At 43.7% G+C, this 12625-nt stretch overlaps 1 protein-coding gene and 1 long non-coding RNA gene across 2 annotated transcripts; both read left to right on the forward strand.

Moving 5' to 3' along the window:
- The first annotated feature begins 3287 nt into the window (after nt 1-3287).
- Nucleotides 3288-6031, forward strand: cdkn1cb (cyclin dependent kinase inhibitor 1Cb). The gene is made up of 3 exons (XM_078548910.1): nt 3288-4033; nt 4485-4628; nt 5300-6031. The coding sequence occupies exons 1-2, from the start codon at nt 3520-3522 to the stop codon at nt 4589-4591; spliced, it is 621 nt and encodes a 206-aa protein (XP_078405036.1). The 5' UTR covers nt 3288-3519; the 3' UTR covers nt 4592-4628; nt 5300-6031.
- A 3434-nt stretch (nt 6032-9465) lies between these two features.
- LOC144684217 (uncharacterized) lies at nt 9466-10351 on the forward strand. Its single transcript, XR_013577457.1, has 3 exons — nt 9466-9535; nt 9691-9785; nt 10197-10351. It is a non-coding gene; the product is annotated as an uncharacterized LOC144684217 (long non-coding RNA).
- The last annotated feature ends 2274 nt before the right edge of the window (nt 10352-12625 follow it).

The raw sequence follows: 12625 nt of genomic DNA on the forward strand, positions 1-12625 counted from the left end.
GGCACTCCTTAAAACATATCTGTTATTATATGTTGATTATTTTCCTATTCTATGTGGAAATCAAGTACAATTTTGTCCCACAGGACTGTATTTTTATTACAATGAAATGTAATGATTTTGCATCTTGTCCTGTTGATCGCTTCATCTCCTATCCAAAAATTGTCTTTTTTTTTTGTTTTTCTTGGTTTCTCTCCTTCAACCCCATTGCTGATAAATCTACCTGGATTGTGTGTTTATATCTCTGGACCCACAATCTTCTAACTCAGAGGTGACAATGCTCCAACATAGCTGACACCTTGGAGAGCAGCCCTTATCCCATAATGCCATATCACTCAGTGCCGGCACATGTTAGGACAGCCTCTCACCTATATATATATATATATGTGTGTGTGTGTGTGATATTGTTTGCCAGTCTTCCCACCAAGTAAATATAAGGGGGTGCTGGCCTAATAAGTCGGTGCTTTAAAAAAAACACTTGATGCTGAGCCTTCAGTGTAGCATGAACTTTAATTCTGGTTCTTGATGATGCCATTTCTTCGAAACAGTAACATCTAGTCTGTTACACCCATCGTGCATCATTTATTTCAATTCGCCCACCAACTGGATCTATGTGAAGTAAAGCCCAGCTGCGTATTTTAAGACTGAGATTGTTATAAAGGAAAGACTTGTTACCTATGAATGGTGAATCTGAATGTGCTCCGTGTGCGTTTTCATAGCGTGGGGCAGACTCCGGTATTGCAAAAACGATCGGAATGCGATGTGGTCTCTGGCATTTACATAACTATTATCAAAACTTTATCAAAGCATTTTCCATCAAACCAGTGCTGTTGTAAAACAGCAGTCACTCAGGGCCAAATTCATCATTTTAGAAATGGCTTATTCCATATTCGGTGCTCTGAATTCTTGGAGCAAAGAGGTTTTTTTTAAAAAAAAGATAGCCTACACGAGTCGCCCCCACACTGCATGAATAAAATATTTTAGCGTTTTTATTAATGAATGACTGAACACCTCTTTGTGTGCGTACGATCACGTTTCATGCTCATTTAAAATGTTTAAATCTCTGCAACATCTTCGAACAGTGTATGAGATTGTTGTACTTAAAGGCGTACACCCACATCTCGCCATTCGTTCTGTCTGGCTAGTTTAACCAGGGTGCTGCTACTTTCACTGAACCCTGATGATGCCGTTAGTCGTCATGAGGAACCAGACAGAAGATTATCTGTCTAAAGCCTCAATCCTATCCCTGGCAGGATTCGACTCACTGCCGATGACATAAAACTAGGAGTATGAGCAAACATCTAGCTTCCAAAAATAAATTACATTTCAAAAGTACTCCAAAGGCTAGAGAAAGTCGTTTTTAATGTTAAAAGGAATCTTTAATCCGTATTGGTCTACTCCCACCTGGAGCCGTTATGTTCGACTTTTGAGTTTACAGTGTTGTGTGAATCACGGGACCTTTTGAGATTGGGAAAATATTTCCATGTCTGCGAGTGTATTTTCTTTGGAGAGGGTTGGGGGTCATGGTCTGTTTATTAATAGGGAGTAGCCAGGTATTTTTAGAGCAATTACTATACATTGCAAAGCTGCTGAGTGACAACTTGAACTTTGTTACAAGAACGCAGGAGACATTGTGGCTTTACATGACACATTGCGTAAGCAACGATTCCACTGCATTTGAACTGAAGTCTATGGACTAGTAATGAAGTCTGCCCAAGCGAGCGTGTGCGGTCAGTTTGTCTTTATGTGAATTAAATAATCTGTCTGAAACTGCTGTCTCCAGACCCCACTGGGTCAGATCTGTTATTAACAATATTCCGCGTCGCTCCACATGTAATTATCTTTCGAAAAAAAGCTGGGAGGGGGATTCGCTGGGTTACTTGAAGTGATTTTTAACAACATATGCAAATTACCAAATCATTCTTTATTCCCGGATTCTGCGGAGTTGTTGGGAATATTGCATCAGGCAATGTGGTTGCATTTGTGTGCTGGCAAAGGTGGGGTTTGATTCGGTGTAAATTGCCTTCCGGATACAGGGCAGAGACTCAATTACAGCGGGGAGTGGGGGTGAGGGGACTGGAGAGGAGAGCGTCATTTCTCATCAACACCCAAAAGCCACATCACAGCAAACGTGTTTTTTTTAAAGTTTTTTTTATATATGAAAGGTTCCTAAACACACACAGGTCTGCGTTTAGTTTCTTTCCGGCCCGAACAATGTGTATAACAACGGTGAGAAACTGCCGCCTCCACATGGGACAGACAACACTAATCTGCTGTGGGGTGTGAAGGCAGCGGTTCCTGGTGGGGTTGAAGGGAGTTTCGCCATGGAAGGTGGTAGGTTTGTGAGAAAGTCGTCAGCTAATGGGACTGAATGTTGTCGGTTTTCCCAGCTGGAAGATGCGGGGTTGTAAACAACCCCTAAAAAGTTTGTTGACAAAGTCACTACGCGAAAGGATGAAGAAAAGGACCGCAGCAGCTGAATGTGTGCAACATCTTTAAAAAAAACAGTTGGAACAGTATTCATGTAGGACAGAGGAACGTGTTTTCCAAATCTGTTTACTTTAGCTGAAGGCCTATTTGCATATCAATCAGACCCCACAGGCATAAAGTATTGTTTTGTCTGCCGAAACTAAAATTTAAGTAGGAACCTCAAATATGTTTTTATTAGCCCTGGAACTCGTAAACATTCTTTAAACGTCCACGATGGATTAAAAGCACCTAGGCGGGCTTCACCCAACTCACAACGAGGTAATGTAAGGGTTAAATAAATTCCTGCACGTTATAATACATTACCAAGTAATATTTTGGAGAGCACATTCAATATATACAAGAGTAAAGTGGGCATAGATTTTTACGTGTTTTACAACCAGATTGTTGCAAGGCAAAAAGCGACACACAGTCGCACATACAATCTCTTTTAGTTGGTTTGATAACCTGGTTTGCAGCTGCGAAGTTGTTATTGTTTCTGGTGTGTAGTGATAGAGGTTTAAAAGGCCGGTTTGTGTGCCTTTGCACATTGTCCACACTCAGCAAGTCTTTGCTAGAGTATAGTAGTAGAACCTGGCGTAAACAAAGAGAGTGCGCGGGCTGCCAATCAAACCCACCCCCTGCTGATTGACGGGCGTCCGGGCCAATCCACGAGGCGGAGGTGTCAGTCGGAGGAGCCAATCAGGAATCAGGAGTTGGGGAGGCGCTGCTGGTTGTGAATGAAGGTATTGGGCAATGAGGGGGGATGAGGGCGGGACCTGGGTATGCTGATGGCCAACCCTCCCGGGCTGGTTAAATAGCATCGAGGAGGTGCTGCAGAGAAACATCGCAAACGCGGCAGTGTGGCATTCAGAGCAGTTTCCCTCTCCTCCTGTTAAAAAAACCCTGCCCCAGGGCTGTGCTTCTTGTTGCATTCACTGTATCAGCAACCACTCCCTACTGTTTGCAGTAGGAGCCCCGCTTCCCCCTCCACTCCCCCCTCTTACTGCCGCTGCTGCTTTTTCCTCCGCTCTTGGCATTTCTAAGCGAAGCGCAATGTCCAGCGTGCAGCAGCTCTCCATCGGCTGCCTGGAGAGGATGGCGGCCAGGAGAACCTACCCTCTCCACGCCAGGACGGCCGTGTGCAGGAGCCTCTTCGGACCCATCGACCACGACGAGCTGCGCCGGGAGACCAAGAGCAAACTGCGGGAGATCAGCGAGAGGGACCGGAGGAAGTGGAACTTCAACTTTGCCACCGACACTCCGCTGCAGGGAGGGGAGTACGAGTGGGAAGAAGGCGAGGACGCGCCCGCTTTCTACCGGGAGAGCATCCAGAGGGGAACGGTCCGACTGCAGTGCCCGGCTCCAGAGTCCTGTAACTCTGACACCAACAGCAGCGATTCCGCCGGCCTGGAGAGCAGGGACTCGCCCGACATGGTCAACCGATTGTTAGGACTGGAAAGCAACGAGACGAACCAGGAAAACCGATCGGATAACTTGCACTCAGGAATTAAAGCAGCCAGAGGGTCGTCTTACTTGCGCAAAAGGGGATCCACGGCACGCATCACAGGTAGGGAGACAGTCCGACCTGGAACCGTGTTCGCCTGTGTTCGCTTTTTAAAAAAAAAATATAAGAACCTTTTTTTTTGTGCGTGTGTTTTTGTTTGTTTGGAATGGGCTGCGATTGCAATCTGTCCTGGTGCTTGGTAATGAAGGGTTGAATTGGTGTGGAGTAGCGGTCTCTCCCTCTGAGAAACGCTTGCACAGCAACTTTCTGCCTTGAGGGGGAAAAACAAGACAGCAGCGTTTACAATGCGACCTAACAGCCAGATTGTTCCAGAAAGTATTTTGCTCTCCTCAACGTTTTCAGGCGTTTCCCCCCTCCCCCCCACCACAATAAGTATTCCCTCCTTTAAATACGTTTAAGTAGACATTCATTATTTTGCCGGGTTTGAATAATTGTAATGGCGAAAGAGTTAAAGGTCATTTTTAAAAATTATATATATATATATTGTGAACAGATTTTTTCGTCAAGCGAAAGAAGACGATCGTATCTAAAGTTTCCAGTGAGAACGGGTCTTTTTCTGGGATGCCGGGGGAACAGGCTGCACGCAAGAGAATACGATAAAAAAGGAAGGGGGAGAACCCAGAAGGACAGAACAAAAGTGAGTAGTTCGCACGGTTACAGGACTGGAAGTCATGAATTGGGAGGAAAAACAACGGCTGTGTTCGAGCATGAGTAATGGCTTATAGTAGGTCCTGTAGTAAACAATTCGCTCCGTCTTTTACGTCAGGGTTTTGGGCGAGGTTTGAGCTGTCATTGTCCCGTGACTAATATTTGCAGAACTGAAGCAAACCGAGCAGATTAGTGACCAGCAGCTCCAACTCTCAAATCGCCGGCATCTGTTTTCTTTTAAAGCACTTTTTGGGAGCCGCTCACCGCTCCCGAGTGTGTTAATGTGGGGAGGCTAGGGCTCTAGAGAGTGGGCTTAGCAGCGAGCTGCCTTACCTGGTCATCACTTGTGGATTAGGTTATGACTTTTTGAATTTGTAACCTGAGTCGCAATCCGTGACATTCAGGATTTTACTAACTTTTTTGTTCTCTCTGAAGCTGTTGTTAATATCTCCTGGGGTCACGGTGACGTCAGCCGGGGGTGGGGTGGGGGAGGGGTGGATGCCGACGTCACGGTGTGGGCAGATTGAGCTGACTCACCGCTGGTGAGGGCAGATCTGATTTAGTGATGTTGGTAACAAATAATATTGTCTGCTTGAGGATCCGTCAACTAATGCTGTTCTTTCCCCCCCCCCCCCCCCCCGCCTCACCTCAATCTTGTAGATATTTGCACTCCACTCTTAATTTTGGTTACTGAAAGAAGTGGCTGACAGCGACGATCACCATCTTGACTACTGCGAAGGCTGAGCAAAAGAAAGGACACTGATCCGAAATTCAGAAGAGCGAAGGATTGACCGTCTTTCGAATATATGGAATGAACACACAGTACATGTAGCAAACCAACCTCCAGTGGTGGAAGAACCACTGCAGCAGTGTTAAGGAGCACAGCGTGCAATGTAAACCTATCCAGTTGCATTGTGTATCTACACTGGCCAAACGTGTAATGATTCACAATGGGTATATTACGGGCAAAAAAAAGTTCTAAATAGTGCTCTGCTGATATCTCTCAGTACAACTCGAGATGTACATTTGTAAAATACAAAAGCTTATACTAACTTATATTTCCTATTTATGTTAAAAATGGTTTTGACCAGTTGTGGCACCCGATGAGCTCCCTTTGTTGTAGAACAAAAGGGCACTCTTGACTTGCTTTATTTACAAAATATGTAAATATGTTTTTTTTTATTTTTGTAGTTTGTGTCTTGCGTTCACATCTGTTTGTAGCTGAAATGTTTAGGTTACTTGAAGGTGAGCATAGGGTCCCATTTTGTTTTTTTTTTGTTTCTGAGCCATTCATGTGCCACTGCCACTTTTCGTGTGTTGGTAAAATTTGGAAAGACAAAAACTGCATTTCTTGTTTCCGCTGAATAAATGGATACCATTTAATTATATAAAGTTGTCAGTCTCTTTTATCTCCTATCCTGATTCTGAATGGTCTGTGACACGGTTAAGTTATGCATGGTCGTGTGTGGAAACTTTCAACATCCCAAACCGCTTTCCGACTCCATCGATTGCCTCATGGTGGGTGTGTTCTGGTTGAATGCTGAGGTATTAGTTGATGTGTTACAAATGCTGTCCTTCGTCCTCCCTCTGCACAAACCGTATAATCTTTTAACAACTCATTGCGCAATGTGAAGTACTGGACTTAAGCTATTTGGCTACCGAAGTAAGCTAAATATGGCAAAAGAAAACATATTTGGCAGTCGAGGGTGTGAATAGTATTTTTTTGCAATTCTACATTTTTTAAAGTCTTTTTAAAAAGTGGTCAAGCATTTGAAGCTGGAGCCCAAATGAACTCGGTTATACCTCCAGAAACATGACAAATAATAGAACAATCTCCCTCAATCAGCCCGGCTGATTCACGGGTCACACGTCTGTCCAGTGATTCACCAATCCTCACACTAAATCTGCGCTGACTTCTTTTAAACACCTGCTCCCATTCGCTACGAGGCAAAAAGCTGGCCGATTTCCCGCCTTCTTCATTTAATTCCCCAACAATAACACATAAGGGGGGGAGGGTGAGCTTTGAGATTGATGGCCTCTGTAACTTTCTCTTACTCGAATCAGGAAGGCAGCGCCTCCATTGTCCCTCAGTGGATTAGTTAAGAAACATGTGTCCCAGAGAGAATGCCCGGCAGTTATTTATTCATTTTAATGTAATTCAGGAACTGTTCACGAAGGAAATAACATTCGAATTCCGTTCAATGTGCTCTTTGAATGGATTGAATAGAGACAATATTCAGTCCTTTTAAAATTACAACTGACTTCTCTTTCTGACTCGTATATGTTGGGGGAGGGGTTGTTTTCTGTTCAGTTGTCATTAGTACAAAATAACAGATTGGCTTTCATCAGCCAATGTTAAACGCACGACATAGTCTAATCACCTGGAAGCCATGATTTAGTTTTGGGGAGTGGGTAGGGAGGAGGGAGGGGTCATACTACTAATTAAAATATTTTAAGTCTCCAGCCCCCAAGCATTGGAAAGGGGTTCTCGCTTTTAATCACCAGCTCATTATATAGCAGGGATTGCAGCCAGTCTCTTGATTTCTGGTCTTGGCTTAATCCTTGTCCGCCTGAGGCGGGCATCATGTGCAGGACGAGGGAACGGAAGCATACAAAAGATTGGCTAATTCTGTTATCCAGAACTGCATTTAGTTTAATAAAGAAACACAGCATCTGACGGATGAGATTTGCCGAGCTGAGGGTTTCCCCGTACGGGCTGTAATTGACTCTGCGAATCTGTGAAACAGAAAGTGTAAATTCGAAGAGTCACGCAGTTTCTGTAAATCTCCAGCCCTGCGGTTCATATTTCTGCGTAAAACCACCTTCCCGTGTCAGTATTTCACTGTCAGAAGATGCAAGGAGAGCTCAAACATATGTAGTCTATAAGTCTTAACCACAAATCAACGCCCCCTAAACTCAATGGTATCAGAATAGGAAAAGTAACATTAATACTATGGAATTGGCAGGCTGAAATTAAAACAGAAAATACAGGAGAACAGTCAGCAGGTCAGGTAGCATTAGAATGGAAGTCGATACCCAAACAATAAACGGTTCGCCAATTTTGATATTACTGACATTGACAGAATTATTGCCTGTCTCCTCGATTGTCTGAACGACTGAAACACGCACAATACAGAGTGTTAGCAATATCATTTTTATTTCCCGAGGAGGAGGGGGTAGCGGGGTTGGGCTTTGTACTTCAGTGACCATGTTAAACAATATTAACAATGGAGTCAGGAAAGGCAGCTGTATGGAGCCCGATTTATAGGCTCTCTCCTGTTAGAATGGAAGCAGGTGTCTTACGCACCATTGTGTAAGCAGCCTGCAACTAAAATAGCCTCATCGAAATCACAATGACTCTATCATACTGTGCCCTGCCCAAAATATATGAATTCGATATAGGGTCAATCTATACATGTGTGTGTGCGATTATGTAATATGAACTGATATATCCCCTTCACTTGCCGTGGCCCAGGTTGGAGATGGTTGTTGCACAATTTTTTTTTGTTGTCGCTACTTTTTTGCAGTAACAGTGCAGGAGCCTTGTTCTCATTACAAACACAAAGCACACTGGGCCCCTATTATTCACGAGGTTTGTAGCCATATGGTAAATCCGTGTAGACATAGTCGAGATCCATTTATTCGGGGCGATAATGTCTTGCATCGAGAACAATTGGAACTTTGTTTGGCTGCTTTATATAGAAGCGAATAAGGGAGAGAGAGGGAGGGGAAATAATCTACTATGAGAGATATCCAGCTAATTATAAACCAAGCCCATATGTACCTATAGTTTTAGAGTAATTGAATGAACTGGGAGAGTTTGCAGGGTAAATAAGCCTACGTGTAGATATACACCGCACAGAAAGAAAATATAAACGTATTATTTTTAAACATTAAATGAATAATTGAACAAGGACATACGCCATATAAACTCAAATCAACGCTCCAAATATCACCCCTCGGTGATTCTATCAAGTCAAAGCATATTCGAGGCAAATTTAGTTTGGGAATACCAATTCATTCTGGTTGTTATTTTTCATATCTTTCTTTTGACAGCTTCAGCCACTGTCAAATACCCATTAGTACATTCATCTGAAAAATACAGCATTACAGTTCCGTTATATCAAATACAAAGCTCTCCAGCGCACATGTATCTATGTGTGATGCGCGGTTCGTGTGCTTAAATAACCCAAAACACGTCAGTCTCAAATATTATCAGAAAATAACTCCAGCAGCTCCTGTTTTCTAATACCCAGAATATATTTTACAAATTATCACCGTATTTGATCTATGGTTGTACTAATGGCCTATTTCAGCAGATCGGTATAAGTAGGCGGATACGCCACATGATGAAACTTGCCTTTATAGACAGCTTTATAGGCAATATAGATAGCTTTATAGACAATGAGTCAGTGACTTCTTTTTTTTCAAGGGGGTGTGTCTGAATCTTTCTACATGGCGTTTTAATCAGTGTGAACTCAGCGAGGGGATTGAGGAGACCCACAAGGACTCTATCCGTTGGGCAATATAAAATAAAGTGCCCAGATATGCGTCTCTATAATTCTGATGGAATTCATACAAACACGGCAGGGGATAAAATTAAATCAATCGAGGGTGACTCCTTTTGCTGGTTTGCGTATGTGGTTTTAGGAGATCAATACATGGTGCAATCAGACCGATCAAAATCAACATCACGCCAGACACATTGGGCAACCTGAACAGCGCAATGTAACTTTACATCATGCATATATCACTAGCCATAGCTTCCGTTTGCTTATTACTCATTGACCTGTGCTGCACCCACCCAGACAAGCTCCTCGTGTTCATTTTGATTTAAGGCGGAGGCAAAACTTTCGTCCGGGCATGTTGTTCGAAATCCCTGATCCTCAGAGACAGGTTCGTATTGCTCATCAAGCACATCATGAGAAATCGCACCCATTCAATAAAGTGGCTTGACCAACACCGACTGTATTGGGCTGCCTTATCTAACTTCGTGTGATTTACAGACTGCTAAAAGTTGATATGTTTCTGTTCTACTTATTACCCACCAGGCATAAATATCACACTAAGCTGTTTCTTTCGTATAAAGGCGAAATCTTTAAATAACTGTGTGGTCTGCGTAACCCAATCTGCTGCCATTGTATAAGTAAAGGTTTCAGCTCTTCCATAAGACGATTATCACCGCTGCTTCATAATACTTATTGCGGTTGTAGTTGTGAAATAAATCCTTAGCTGTAAAAGAAATTTTGTTTCTTCCATGAACCATTCATACGTTTTTTTAATAGAAGGAATTGGAATCCGAAACTAAACCGATTCATTTGCCTTCCTCCCACACCCAAGAGAAAAAAAACTATTTTTTTTCCGTGAACCTTCAATTAAATTTAACTTGTCACATAATTGGAGACCGTTACGTGAGACCAATGTTGTGAACCTACTGGACCAGCACACACACACAAAATCAGCGCCTTCGGGACAGAAGGGAGAGGCGCATGGAAAGAGGGGAAATCACGAATTAACCAATATAGGATTTTTAGCTGCTTTTTTTTTTCACAGGGAGATGGATTACAGCTCAGTTGGTGTGAACAGAAACGGGATCTTCATTTTATTCAGGCACCAGCGACCCTTCTTTCAAAAAAACCTGTTAATCTCACCGTGAAACTGGACGGGTCTTGTTACAACTACGCACTTTCTTTAACTGCGAGAAAAGCAAAACCTAATAACGACTCCCACCCCCTTCTCCCCCCTCCCCCCCCCCCGCTTCTCCCCCCTTCTCCCCCGCCCGCTCCAGTATTCTGTAGATTTAAGTCTGATCCCCTGGATAAGGGGCAAATGTCAGGTAACCCGCGTCCTTACACTGAAAGTACGGTAAACAATGCCACTCCTCGTGGCTCATTTATAATATTATAATACTAAGCCGTTAATTTGAACGTTGCCTCGTTTTGTTTCACATCCAATCCTGTTGCATTCAGGACCGAATCATCTCAGTCCATTCCACCTATTGCACACAGCACGGCTCCTTTGTAATACAAACTATTGATGTCTGCCTACCGACTTATTTTTTAAATAACACCTATAGCCAATAAACATCAGAGAGCCAAATATTGTCTTTTGTGATAGGACTAAAGGTGACCCCTGCGTGAACCTAGAGGCATTTTTCTCATAGCCATAACGGGCCGAATATTGCTACTGACACAGTCGGGGTGGTGGCGAAATCAGATTTACGCTAAAACATTACAAAGCTGACTTATCAGATTTAGTACATTCAAGTCTCTGGACGTGGAAACCTCGTCTCAATATAAATCCGCGCACACAGACACACACATTCCTCGTCCCATCTGCAAAGCAATACAATTTAATTCCAGAGAGAGAAAGCTAAGACAATTAGCATTTTACAGGGCATCTGGCACTAGGGTTTGTTTCGAAGCAGACGACGTTTGGGGATGAATAACAAAAGGGAGCTTCATGGCGCGTTTAGGCTGAGGAGTGGAGTGAGCGTGCCACGCTATTGACCTGTAAATAAGTCATTGTCCCCGAATTAAAGCGCTACCGTCCCGGGGCTCGCAATCAGCCCGATCGGCCTCCATCTGAACGAAAACACTAATGAGTGCCGTCTGCCTTCTCACATACTCCCATTATGTACTCAGGGTCCCGATAACAACAAGAAGGGAACTGCAGGAGTTACTGGCGGTATCAGCAGCTCCTCGGGCACTCGGAGTACTGTGTCCATCTTCCAAAGCACCCTGAGCGCAGCCGCTAGCTTCCTCGAAGACAAGGTCACCGTGTTAACAACCTGTCCCTTTCAATAAATGGTATCAGCCAAACCAAACCGTTGTGGCTTCTACCCTTGTAGGTGTCATTGCGATAATACAAATGACGGTTTGGTGAGTGAGCGTTTTGGCTAAAAAGAGACAAGACTGCGAGGGAACATGTCCTCGCCCTGTCAAATTCTAACTTCACTCAAGCCAATAGTTAATTCCAAATAAATTGGAAATGTTGGCAGTGGATTTAAAAGAGTAATATTAGTTTGACCAGGAACCTGAAATACGACCGAGGGAGCGTTTTAAAGTTGATACCGGGATGGAGAGATTAAACACCATTTATTTCACGTCTTTTGATTCTTGCTGTAACAGATTCCACGTTGAGACATCCTGCTGGGCTTCCTGCACCTGCCCCTTTAATGTTCTCATTTAAAAGGGATTGGAAGTGTTTGGCGATGAGAAATTCGACCTGATCAGCCACACCTCTATTTTGCAACCATCTTTGCGCGGGAAAAAAAGTCCTTTTCTGTTTCAGCGCCTCCAAGGAGCGGGATATGCGCTGAGAGAGAGAGAGAGAGCGAGCGTTCAGCAACCAGAATCTCCTCCGAACCAGTCTAATTGACCGATCGATCAATCAATCTTAGAGGCGCGAATGAAAGGCACCGCGGGGGAGCTGGTCAGTAACTAGCGTGACCTTTCAGTCAAATCCCCCGGGAGGGCGCCAGAATGAAGCTGATCGACCGTGTGGGACTGGCCAGGGCGGATGGCCAAGTCAGTATAGAAGGACCTTTATGTATATATATATATATTCGCACACACCTCCCGAGGACTGCACATAAACAGTTAGGAAACATTTTCTTTTACAAAAACCTGGGCGTAGATTTTTTTTTCACACTTTAAAAGGACCACGTCGTGACAAACACGGGCAATTGCAGGCGATGTGTACATCTCTCGAGAATAATTCTTCACGTTTAATCAGCATATAATCTTAGCAAATAACTCTGTAGTTTCCCTTTTGGCTGATGTTGGAGGGCGAACATGTTCCCCCAAATAACTCCCGCGCAGTGAATAGACACCCGGCGGGGAGTGGATAGCAGTTGAGTGTAACGACCCAACCGCATGCCCCTCTTGTAGAATATTCCATAGCTGGCCCCGACTAATCTAATAGTTGATCGGATTTTTTTTTAAAATTGGCTATTTTTTAAGTTGCAATTCTCCCAATTCGCCT

The sequence above is a fragment of the Cetorhinus maximus genome, chromosome 9, assembly GCF_964194155.1.
Source record: "Cetorhinus maximus chromosome 9, sCetMax3.hap1.1, whole genome shotgun sequence".
Taxonomy (NCBI): Eukaryota; Metazoa; Chordata; class Chondrichthyes; order Lamniformes; family Cetorhinidae; genus Cetorhinus; species Cetorhinus maximus.

Bases quoted from the DNA above. Each gene is read 5' to 3' on its own strand.
- cdkn1cb (XM_078548910.1), top strand. From the start codon at position 3,520: ATGTCCAGCGTGCAGCAGCTCTCCATCGGCTGCCTGGAGAGGATGGCG. The intron at 4,034-4,484 runs GTAGGGAGACAG...TATTGTGAACAG, and splicing joins ATCCACGGCACGCATCACAG to ATTTTTTCGTCAAGCGAAAG.